This window comes from Bos indicus, chromosome 10 (assembly GCF_029378745.1).
Source record: "Bos indicus isolate NIAB-ARS_2022 breed Sahiwal x Tharparkar chromosome 10, NIAB-ARS_B.indTharparkar_mat_pri_1.0, whole genome shotgun sequence".
NCBI lineage: Eukaryota > Metazoa > Chordata > Mammalia > Artiodactyla > Bovidae > Bos > Bos indicus.
In genome coordinates this window covers 35,362,133-35,374,466 of record NC_091769.1, presented here as the reverse complement: position 1 = coordinate 35,374,466, position 12,334 = coordinate 35,362,133, and the positions used below count along the sequence as shown (strand labels likewise).

The following is a 12,334-nucleotide window of genomic DNA, read 5'->3' as shown; positions in this document are numbered from 1 at the left end:
CGTCTCTCCCCCAGCTTGTCCCCTGACAGACTCCACCACAGCACCACTTTCTCTTGACATTTTCCCAGGTGCTCCCCTTCCCCTGCCTCCTCTATGCATGCCTCCAGTAGAGCCATCTTCTCCTCAGTTATAATTGTTTGCTTACATGCCATTTCTTCCCCATGTAGTTTAGAAACATTCTCGTGTATCCTTTCATCTTTGCAGCCCAGTGCCAGGCACAATATGTAGCACACGGATGGTGCTCAGAAATCCTTGTGACGGGAAAGCACACGTGCTCAGGTGGCCCGTGAGGGAATACATGTTAACAGGGTTGGAAGGTCGACTCCAGCATTAGCTCACTGCGCAGACGTGGGGTGAGCTAAGGGTGAAGAAACTTGCTGTATCTCTGAGGCTACTGACTGCCCATTCAAGACAGATGTGATTCTAGGGGTTTAACAAATTACTCAAAAAAAAAAAAAAAAAACCAACCAACCAAACAAACAAATTACTCAGTTTCCCCAAGTCATAGGTGATATTGAAATAAGGTGCTTTGGGAATTCTGATTCGGTGGTTGTAGAATAATCAAGTCAAGCTTGAAGGAAAAAAATCTCTGATTTTAACAAAGATATAACTGTGCAGGTATTTTAAACCTACTGATTGCTCTTAGGGATCCTGAGCGATTATCATGTAAAAAATGGCTACTGAGCCCACAAAATTTTTTCAGTGGAATTGATTTTGAAGGACTTTGTCAAAGTCTATCCCTCACACTGGGTTTTTCTGCCCCAGCAGCTGTAAATGCTAATGATACCCATGCATATATACTGCAGCATGAGTTTGCTTTGGATTTGTGTGCAAATTTCTCTCTCTCCATGGCTTTGAAAATTGCCCTTAAGCTCCTCTAGCCCATGTAAAATTATTTACAAATAACCCTTTACCCTTAAATTGAAAAAGAGTGTCTTCACAGCAGATGGAGATATCCTTTATATCGAGGGCACTCTTTGGGATTTAGTGCTGGTGGCAATAATTATAAAGCTAACAATGAATTGCATGGCAAAGTCCTCAAAACTTAGGGTCTAGCTTCCAAATTCCCCTAGTGATCTCCTCTGTCTTAGGCAGAATGAAAGAACTCGACCCTTTCTTTCCTCTCTCCTACTTTTAGTAATATAAACTCCCCTAATTTAAAGTGTATCTTCTTCTGTGAAATGAATTTTGCTTGTGCATTTGGCAGGTACTACTCAGTCCTCTATCCACTGGAGAGAAAAATATCTGACGCCAAGTCCCGAGAACTAGTGATATACATCTGGGCCCATGCAGTGGTGGCCAGTGTCCCTGTGTTTGCAGTGACCAATGTGGCCGACATCTACGCCATGTCAACCTGCACGGAAGTCTGGAGCAACTCTTTGGGCCACCTGGTTTACGTTCTGGTCTACAACATCACCACGGTCATCGTGCCTGTGGCTGTGGTGTTCTTCTTTTTAATACTGATACGCCGGGCCCTGAGTGCCAGCCAGAAGAAGAAGGTCATCATAGCAGCACTGCGGACCCCACAGAACACCATCTCTATCCCCTATGCCTCCCAGCGGGAGGCTGAGCTGCATGCCATGCTGCTGTCCATGGTGATGGTCTTCATCTTATGCAGCGTGCCCTATGCCACACTGGTCATCTACCAGACAGTGCTTAATGTCCCCAACACTTCCATCTTCTTGCTGCTTACGGCCATTTGGCTGCCCAAAGTGTCTCTGCTGGCGAACCCTGTGCTTTTTCTTACTGTGAACAAATCTGTCCGCAAGTGCTTGGTAGGGACCTTGGTCCAACTGCACCACCGCTACAGCCGCCGAAACGTGGTGGGCACAGGGAGTGGGATGGCTGATGCCAGCCTGGAGCCCAGCATGCGCTCAGGCAGCCAACTCCTGGAGATGTTCCACATTGGGCAGCAGCAGATCTTCAAGCCCACGGAGGATGAGGAAGAGAGCGAAGCCAAGTACCCAGGCTCAGGGGCTCTCCAGGCCAAGGAGCTACTTCCCACCTGCCTGGAGGCAGAGCTGGGACCACAGTTTGCAACTCCCACACCACCCCCGGGCACCGTGGACTCTATCTCCCAGGTAGCACCAGCAGTGTCTGTGGAATCTGAGACATTTCCCGACAAGTATTCCCTGCAGTTTGGCTTTGGGCCTTTTGAGTTGCCTCCCCAGTGGCTCTCAGAGACCCGAAACAGCAAGAAGAGGCTGCTTCCTCCCTTGGGTAACACCCCAGAAGAGCTGATCCAGACAAAGATGCCCAAGGTAGGCAGGGTAGAGCGGAAGATGAGCAGAAACAATAAAGTGAGCATCTTCCCAAAGGTGGATTCCTAGCATGGCTTGTGAATGCTTGGAAGCCACAGGCCTTTCCTGCTCTTCTTTCACTGGGCCTGTGATTTGTATGATCTCATTGCAGCTCAGCATGGGCTGACTCCTCCACTGTGGGCCAAGTGCTTATGAATGAGAGGGAAATCTATATATAAAATTGAATGTCCTCTTTATTGAGGATGTGTATATTTATCTATCTATATATATATGTTTATCTCAGTGATCCAAGTCCTTAGTAAAGTCCATGTTCCTCACTGTGGAGACGAAAGCTGGGTAGTGGGGAATGGCTCTTGGGTGGGAACTTCGTGTGCATTTTCTGAGGATATCTCAGTTTTGGGGCCCTGCAGAGAGTACACAAAGAGGAGAGTGTCTATGGAGTGCCAAAGGGAGCAAGGACTCTAGGAGAAGCCCAAGATAATCATGGAGCCATGTGACCATACAGAAAATGCCTATTAGATTGATTTTAAAATGTGAAAGAAGTGGAGAAGAAAGACTGAGAAATACCCACACTCTGTTAGTCTTTAATCTTCCCAGATGATCTCATGAGAAAGATCCTATGCAGCAATCAGCAGGGGTAAAGGATATTGAAAATGATGGCCTTGTGCCAACTTCTGGAATTAAAAATCATTTCAAAAGGCAAAGTTAGTATACACGGGGGCCTCTGGAAATGTCAAGCTAAAAATACTTGATTAGGAGAGGTGATTCTGCCCAAAAGAGTGGGAATAGTTTGGTTCTCTTTCAAGGAAGACTCCAGACCCCAGGTGTTGCCAGTTTTATTTTCAGTCTGTATGACTCCCTTCATTTTGGGCATAAAGGAGGAACAAAACAGAAGGAATTCATCATCGTAAAATGCCAAGGCAACACCTAGCCCAGGTAAGCTCTTGGCTTCCTGTTTCCCAACGAAGTTATAGCAGGCACCAGACAGGATAGGAGAGGGGGGACAATGTCGCCTGGGGGCTCTCACAAGTGATTCGAGACCACTGAATTCAAAGTACAGGTGACACTTCTCTCTTAATGAGAGCAAATCAAGCACCAGCTCTGCTCTTTTCTGATGGGTGTTTTGTTCTTGTTCATTGTACCTAAAGGGGCCAATCCAGTGCCTTGAGCAAGCTTGAAGGGAGGGGGCATACTCAGTGGCAAGCAGCGCATCCCAAAGGCAGTGGTCCTCGCAGATCTCCCTGAACCGCACTGGCTCTTGTCCCTTGGAGGAAGGTCAGACTGTGTGCAGGGATTTCTTTTCCTGTCCTTTCCTGGGCGTGCTGTCTTGTGATTCCTGACTGTGAGCCCAAAGCCCCTTCTCCCCAGGAGGGAGCGCCTTCCTCTTTGTGTTTGTCTCTTCTGTACATCGTGTGCTCACAGTGGAAGCAGGGGCCTGCCTGCCACCCGCTCTCTCAGGGCCCTGCATGCCCTCTGTAACTCCTCACGTCCTGATGCTTCACCTTGTGGCCCTTCAAGCTTATCTTTCAGACATTCACAACTGTAACAGCTTTCATCAAGAAGGAACATAATCTGTCAGAAAATTGTGTCCACTTGAGAAGAATCTGTCAAATGTAGCCACATTGATGTTCTGATAATGTATATGTACAACTTAATAAGTTCTGGTGAGCCAGAATTTGGTAGATACTTCTTATATATGTTTGAAGTGGTTGGTTGACATCTAACAGATCGTGGCCAGGTGTATTTCTATACTCTTTGAAGAATTATGTTTTAATAAAAAAATAAAAAAACAGTTTCTAAACTCAAAAAAAGTTGTATGAGTGATTTTTTTCCCCCTTTCAAGTGGTGTACTATCTGAACCTCTCTCTTTCTGCATGATCTCAAGTGAAAGGTATTTATTTTCTTCCCAAAATGTAGATATAGCATTCTAGTAGCATTTTTGTATGGTGTTGCAACTTGAAAAATGAATTCCCAAAGAAGAAAGTGCAGTGTTTGAATAATGTCCCCAACCTGGTTTCCAAATAGAATTGGTGGGTGGACTACTTAAACCCGTAGGTGGAGCTACACTGGGAAGAGTATAGTGCAGCTGTCATTACCCCCTATGGTTGAGACCATGGCCTTGAAGTCTGATGGTCAGTACTTGAATCCTGACTCTACCATTGACCCACCTTGTGATCTTCAGCAGGTAAGGTAATCTCCGTGTATCTTGGTTTCCCCTCTGTAAAATGGGGAGGTAATAACTGTGTCAGAAGCTGCTGTTGCCCTGACTCACATATTTCACCTCTAATTTAACCATGTCTGCAGTGGGCCATTGTTGGCTGCATCTGTTTACCTCCCTGAGAGCCAATAAGGCCTTGCTCCTCTCCTTTCTGCCCTGGGAGAGCTCCCTAGCTCTGGGGCTTAACCCTTGACCAGGGGGTCATGGGCGTCAGTGGATAAATGCCCCTGCTTCCTGTCTTTCTGCTGGACAACTGTGGGAGGCATCTTTCTACTTCTCAGGAGGTCAAGCAGCTTGAGTCCATATTGTCCACCATGGTGTCTGATTAATGCAGCCTTTTATTGACTCCTCTTCTTTCTCTGTGTGGCTTTCTCTATCCTCATTCATGCCCTCAAGGATTACCTCCCCAAAACCAACCACCCAAAGCCCTTATCTCAAGCTCTGTTTTCAGGGGAATCCAATAGTATACCTCATGGGGTAGTCCTGAGGATTAAACGGCATGGTCTGTTCAACACAGAGCCTGAAACAGAGTAAAACTGTATCAATAGTAGTGCTTACCTGCTACATTAAAAACAGTGGTTGAGGTTTTTATGCAGTGTTATTCAGAAAATAATACTAACCTCATGTTTTCACCAGTTACCCCAACAATTATTTGTATTCATAATGATGATACTTTGAGGCGGTTGTGCTTAGTCACTCAGTCATGTCCAACTCTTTGCAGCCCCCTGGACTGTAGCCTGCATGAGGTTTTAGAAGCTAAAATATCTTCCCAGTTAGCTTCTGGCTTAACTAGTGTTTATCCCCATTTATGCCAAGGCAATAAGTTAGTTAATAGGCAGAATAAAGGCCTACTGGCCTTCATAGAACTCAAACTGTAATCTCCAGCATGGTGTTATGTGAATCTGTAATGGCTAATTATCTCCTGAGTTTGTAGGAGCCACTTAATTCCAAACTTAAATCAGTGAATGATATAATAAATGGATAAATAAGAGATACAGCACTTGGAGAAGTAGCTAAATTTCTCTGGGCAATGAGCTGAAGTAAGATTTTCTGTCAGAGTTATTGCTGGTTCTCATCGATTTCCTTGAAATGACTCATACAAGGGTTAAAGGCGTTGAATGCAAGGTTTTTGATCTATTTGTCTCTTCAGCACCTAAGCCTCTCTGTATATTCACTAGAGTGAGTGTAAATTCTAAATTTGGAAGGAAGTTCAATATTGAGAAATACAGCTCTAGGCACGTGTGTTGGGCATAAACAGTAATCCTTTTGTCCTCTGTATTGATCAGAACTTAGTGGTTAAATCCCTTTTTGCTCCCTTTTAAATTTCTTTCTATATGTGTATTCACTTCAACCCACATACAGAAGGAAGGTAATATCCACACAAAGGAGGTGCTAGAATGACCAGTGGTGTACCTTTTAAGGCAACAGGTGAGAAAGAATATCACAGATGGGATATTAACCATATCACAGCAGTGCATCTAATTCCTCTTCCCTCCTTCCCTTGCTCAGCTCCTTCACATGTATTGTCTCAGGGAAGGTGGGGTGAAGGCCTTCATTACCTCAAAGTAAAGGAAATAGCCCGTGAGCCCCTTTCCAGTTTTTGTGTATCAAAGCCAAGGTCTTAGAAAAGCAGAGGGAACTCTTGGGATTAGCCTAATGGATATTTGGTCATGATTTTCAAAAGTTGGTGGGTGCTCCTGGCATTTAGTGAGTAAAGGCCAGGGATGCTGCTAAACACCCTGTCATGCACAGGACAGCCCACCACTCCAAAGACTTATCTCGTCCAAAATATCAATAACACTGTGATTGAGGAACTTTCGGTTAGCCAAACACTGAGAAGCCTTGAATGAGCCAAACATTGGGAAAGCTTGGATTAGCCAAAGGTTTGAGACAGTTTGAGGAAGGAAAACCATCTCCCCTCAGTAGAAAAAAAAGCTTCCCTGGAATTAAGGATAGTAGAGAAGAGAAGTCAGTGGTAAGTGATAAGATACAGACATATGTTCCTTCTGGATAAAGGGGTCCTTTTGCTGCCTCCCAGACAACACCCCAAGAATATAGCAAAACAAAGAAAGATTTGCACAGTTGCAAGGGGACCTGTGTATGCCTTGCTCTCCAGGTCCTGCATCCCTGTGCAGAGTGGTAGTGAGTCCAGGAGCCAGGGCTTCACTCAGGTATTTACATACAAGTCTGAAAGAGAAAGCTGGAAGCCCAAAGGTGCAGAGGGATGGAAGCGATGGACTGCTGCATCAAATGGGGCAAGGAATGACCACGCAGGCAATGGCACAGAGGACAGAGGTTGTCTCCACTCGCATGCTCCACGGCACCCACGGTGTCATGTGAGAGGGAAGGAAACCTTGCATGTCGGAGTCTATTATCCCAGGGTCTCAAGAGGAAAAGTAAGCTGTAGCAAAATAATAAGACTATATATTTTCTCACACTTTGGGGGCTGGGGTGGGGGACTGAAACAATTTGTATTTAAATCCTGAAGAGAGAATGAGGTTTTAAGTTTCTTTTCAACTCTGAGATTTTATGCTTCTGTAGTATATTACAAATAGCTGTGAAAAGAAGAGAAGCAAAAAGCAAAGGAGAAAAGGAAAGATATAAACATCTGAATGCAGAGTTCCAAAGAATAGCAAGAAGAGATAAGAAAGCCTTCTTCAGCGATCAGTGCAAAAAAATAGAGGAAAACAATAGAATGGGAAAGACTAGAGATCTCTTCAAGAAAATCAGAGATACCAAAGGAACATTTCATGCAAAGATGGGCACAATAAAGGACAGAAATGGTATGGACCTAACAGAAGCAGAAGATATTAAGAAGAGATGGCAAGAATACACAGAACGGTACAAAAAAGATCACGACCCAGATAATCACGATGGTGTGATCACTGACCTAGAGCCAGATATCCTGGAATGTGAAATCAAGTGGGCCTTAGAAAGCATCATTATGAACAAAGCTAGTGGAGGTGATGGAATTCCAGTTGAGCTATTCCAAATCCTGAAAGATGATGCTGTGAAAGTGCTGCACTCAATATGCCAGCAAATTTGGAAAACTCAGCAGTGGCCACAGAACTGGAAAAGGTCAATTTTCATTCCAATTCCAAAGAAAGGCAATGCCAAAGAATGCTCAAACTACCGCACAATTGCACTCATCTCACACCCTCGTAAAGTAATGCTCAAAATTCTCTAAGCCAGGCTTCAGCAATGTGTGAACCGTGAACTTCCTGATGTTCAAGCTGGTTTTAGAAAAGGCAGAGGAACCAGAGATCAAATTGCCAACATCCGCTGGATCATGGAAAAAGCAAGAGAGTTCCAGAAAAACATCTATTTCTGCTTTCTTGACTATGCCAAAGCCTTTGACTGTGTGGATCACAATAAACTGTGGAAAATTCTGAAAGAGATGGGAATACCAGACCACCTGACCTGCCTCTTGAGAAATTTGTATGCAGGTCAGGAAGCAACAGTTAGAACTGGACATGGAACAACAGACTGGTTCCAAATAGGAAAAGGAGTTCGTCAAGGCTGTATATTGTCACCCTGTTTATTTAACTTATATGCAGAGTACATCATGAGAAACGCTGGACTGGAAGAAACACAAACTGGAATCAAGATTGCTAGGAGAAATATCAATAACCTCAGTTATGCAGATGACACCACCCTTATGGCAGAAAGTGAAGAGGAACTCAAAAGCCTCTTGATGAAAGTGAAAGAGGAGAGTGAAAAAGTTGGCTTAAAGCTCAACATTCAGAAAACGAAGATCATGGCATCTGGTCCCACCACTTCATGGGAAATAGATGGGGAAACAGTGGAAACAGTGTCAGACTTTATTTTCCTGGGCTCCAAAATCACTACAGATGGTGACTGCAGCCATGGAATTAAAAGACGCTTACTCCTTGGAAGGAAAGTTATGACCAACCTAGATAGCATATTCAAAAGCTGAGACATTACTTTGCCAACAAAGTTCGTCTAGTCAAGGCTATGGTTTTTCGAGTGGTCATGTATGGATGTGAGAGTTGGACTGTGAAGAAGGCTGAGTGCCAAAGAATTGATGCTTTTGAACTGTGGTGTTGGAGAAGACTCTTGAGAGTCCCTTGGACTGCAAGGAGATCCAACCAGTCCATTTTGAAGGAGATCAGCCCTGGGATTTCTTTGGAAGGAATGATGCTAAAGCTGAAACTCCAGTACTTTGGCCACCTCATGCGAAGAGTTGACTCATTGGAAAAGACTCTGATGCTGGGAGGGATTGGGGGCAGGAGGAAAAGGGGACGACAGAGGGTGAGATGGTTGGATGGCATCACTGACTCGATGGACGTGAGTCTGAGTGAACTCTGGGGGTTGGTGATGGACAGGGAGGCCTGGCGTGCTGCGATTCATGGGGTCGCAAAGAGTTGGACACGACTGAGCGACTGATCTGATCTGATCTGAGTATATTATTTGACATAGAAATATGCCGGGGTCCAGCCCTGGTGGATCCAGGGAATTTGAAGCGGGGACGGCTTCGGTGAGGATCAGGAAACAACTGCTTAATTAAACATTAATTAAGGATATAAAGAGTGGTTAAATAAGGATAGCTCAGTGAGGAAATTCAGGGGAGAAAAGAGGCTGAATAATTTAGCCAGAAGGTGAGAGAAAGAACGACATGAGACCAAGTTTCCGTGAACAAGGCCCGCACTTTATTTTCCAAAGTAGTTTTTATACCTTAAGTTATGCATAGAGGATAATGGGGGAAGGGGTAGAGTCATGCAGTAAGCCAGGCTTTCTTCCTGCAAACTTAGCATATGCAAAAGTTTAGGTGATTTGCATCATCTTCTGGCCTGGAGGCCTGCTAACATTTTAAGACCCTTTCTTCAGAAAACTTATTTTTCTCTAAAGGTGATTAGTCAAGCGCCACCCTCCAAAAGCATTAAAGTTGCATTCCTGTAGGGCAAAGGTGTAGTGGGCTATAACAAGAAAAAGGATTAACTCAAGGGTCCCAGGTTACAAACATTAAAGCTACTATTTACACCAATCATATTAATCAATACACTGCCAGGGACACAGCAGGTAAGGGATATGGAGACTTAGCAGCAAACATTGGCCCAACAAGTGAAAAACCCTTCACCAATACAATTTCTAATCAATCTTTTAACTACTCAAAAGAATCTGTGTTTAGACAGTTTAGAACATCTCCTGCCTCTCACAGTTGGGAGGCTCTGAGCAATCACATGTGGCCGGAAAAACCTATTTAGGCAGGCTAGAGGACTTCCAAAGGAGTTTGTAGGTTGAAACACTATCACACCCAGGAACTGCATTAACTGGAGCTGTAAGTTAACTTTTTTTCAGAGAGAGGTAGTGGGGGACAGCCCCTCTGTAAAGTCAGAGGTGTAGGTGAGAGCACAAAGCCGAAAGTAGGCAGACTCTGGTTTTGGGGGTAGATGCTCGAGAATTTCCAGGGGGACTCCTGAGGCTCGAGCCTCCTTCCTCATGACCTTTGCCACGGGGGAGTTCCTCACGCTGGCTCCTGGCAGTGATAGAATTCCAGTTGAGCTATTCCAGATCCTGAAAGATGATGCTGTGAAAGTGCTGCACTCAATATGATATATGCCGGGAGATGGCTCCCGGCAGAAATACATGGTTATAAAAATCTTTTCTAGTTTATTTTGACTTCCCTCTATCAAAATTCTCATTCTTGTTTGCATTTTCTTCGTTGTGGTTTTTATGGAGGAAATTTGGTATAAACAGGTTTTATTTATATACTACTACCCTAAAGTCCATGAAGAATTGGACTCAAACCTTCTGCCTCTGGGCTGTTTCTCTGTGAGAAACATTTAATCTAAGTTCATGATCATTTAAAAGGCAAATGATACAAGGGATAATTTTCTTCTCAAACACAGCTTTTGAAAGATAATACTAGGACTTTACCTGATTTTAAATATAGATGAAATAATGACTACAGGTCTAGAGAAATGAGAAAATTGGAACTGCATTGAAAAAGAAAATGTACCTAAAACTTTGTTCAAGTTTTTCAATGGTTAACTGGAAGTTGACTTTGAGAAAGACTAATACATTCTGTCCTTGTGAAGACTGTTTGAACATATAAGAGTGCATTTACGTGAACACATCATAAGTTGGAGCAGATGCCTTCATCCATTTCCTAAACATCCACTTTCCTTCCTTCTTCATAATGTCTACTCTATCCCATCTCCAGGGGAGATTATGATTAGAGGAGACTTCTTGCTATATTTAAGACTAATCCATGTATAAATATAAAAATACAAATTAACTTTATAAAGTGAGACCTACAAAAGTCTATTTAAAAAGCTTCTGAATTTTGCCAAGCACCATCAGACTGAACAAAGAAACAAGAAACCATATGTATCCTTAAGGAGAATTGAGAAAATAAGGACATTTAGGCCTTCAGGGTGAGAGTGACCCATGGCTTTTTGCTGATATGTCAAATGATGTCAATTTACTCAGTTAATTCCTTTGGTTTGGCTGTATAAGCTAGGCAATTGTAGGCTGTTCTGAATTACATTCCCCACCCGCCCCCCCCATATCTTCTCAATAACAAAGAAGAAATATTTCTTTTTCAAAACAATTTTTATTGGAGTATAGTTGATTTACAATGTTGTGTTAGGTTCTGCTGTACATCAAAGAGAATTACTTATACATATATCCACTCTTTCTAAGATTCTTTTCCTGTATGGGTCATTACAAAGTACTGAGAAGAGTTCCCTGGCTTTTAGGGGCTTCCCTGGTGGCTCAGACAGTAAAGAATATGCCTGCAATGCAGGAGACACCGGTTTGATCCCTGGGTTGGGAAGATCCCCTGGAGTAGGAAATGGCAACCCACTCCAGTATTCTTGTCGGGAAAATCCAATGGACAGAGGAGCCTGGCGGACTACGGTCCATAGGATTGCAAAGAGCTGGACATGACTAAGCGACACTTTCACTTACCCTAGCTTTTAGTTTTTATTGGAGTATAGTTGAAGGTGTATTTATTAAAGTACTTTTAAGAATTACTGCTTTTTAAGAGTAAGTTTGCTTCAGGCTTCAGAATAATCTAGTTTGCTTCAGAAATTAATTAAAAACCCCCATCATATTATAGATAAATAGGTATAAAATATAAAATGTAATAGATTAAACTATTCTAGAATTGTATTTATTTATCATTAACCATATACTTTAAGAAGCTAAAGTGAAGGTAATATAAATTTCTTTGCAATAACTACTTCAGATCATTAGAGTATTAGAAGATCTTAATTAATTTTAATTTATAATTCTCTCTGCCTCAAAGTTTATTCCTGTGGTAGCATTTGGCTTCTCTTTGCCTGGTTTGTATTTATATATGATTCACTGTAGGATATTAAAGCACAGTCCACAGACTTCTGTAGGAAATGATATGATCTCTATTTTGCAGATGGGAAAACTAGATGCACAGATGGCCCTAGGAGATGAAGCAAATTAGAGACAGAGCTAAAAACAGTACAGAAGGTACTAAGAACCAGCTCTTCCACTGCATCCTCCAAAGCACGGATGATCGTTATCATCTCTCATTATTATGACTATTTTTTGAATACCCACTTGGCACATATTATTAAACTATGCTGGAGACTGTATTAAAAGTCTTAATGCCTGACAGCTGTTTTTCTCAATGTTATTTCCCAAAGTTCCTTCCGCTTCATGATTTCCTGTTTCGTGATAGAGTCATTCAGTTCAAATAAATGTTAAGAAACTTACTGGAATGCCAAAACTGAGATCACTCAGCTGAGAGTACTCAGAGTTGTCATCTTCTGCCTCAGGTCCTCCTTGTTAATTTTGAGTCTGAAAGAAGTGAAAGTGAAAGTCATTCAGTTGTGTCTGACTCTGAGGCTCCAGG

General features: G+C 43.0%; 1 protein-coding gene across 2 annotated transcripts in view; it reads left to right on the top strand.

Annotated features, from left to right (window-relative positions):
• The window catches only part of GPR176 (G protein-coupled receptor 176), a 124,833-nt gene extending 120,767 nt beyond the window's left edge, over positions 1–4,066 (top strand). For both annotated transcript variants that reach the window (XM_019968498.2, XM_070797252.1), the window contains one exon: positions 1,208–4,066. In XM_019968498.2, coding sequence (XP_019824057.2) covers positions 1,208–2,330 — 1,123 coding nt within the window. In that variant the 3' untranslated portion in view covers positions 2,331–4,066. The remainder of the gene's footprint in view (positions 1–1,207) is intronic.
• Positions 4,067–12,334: the final 8,268 nt, after the last annotated feature.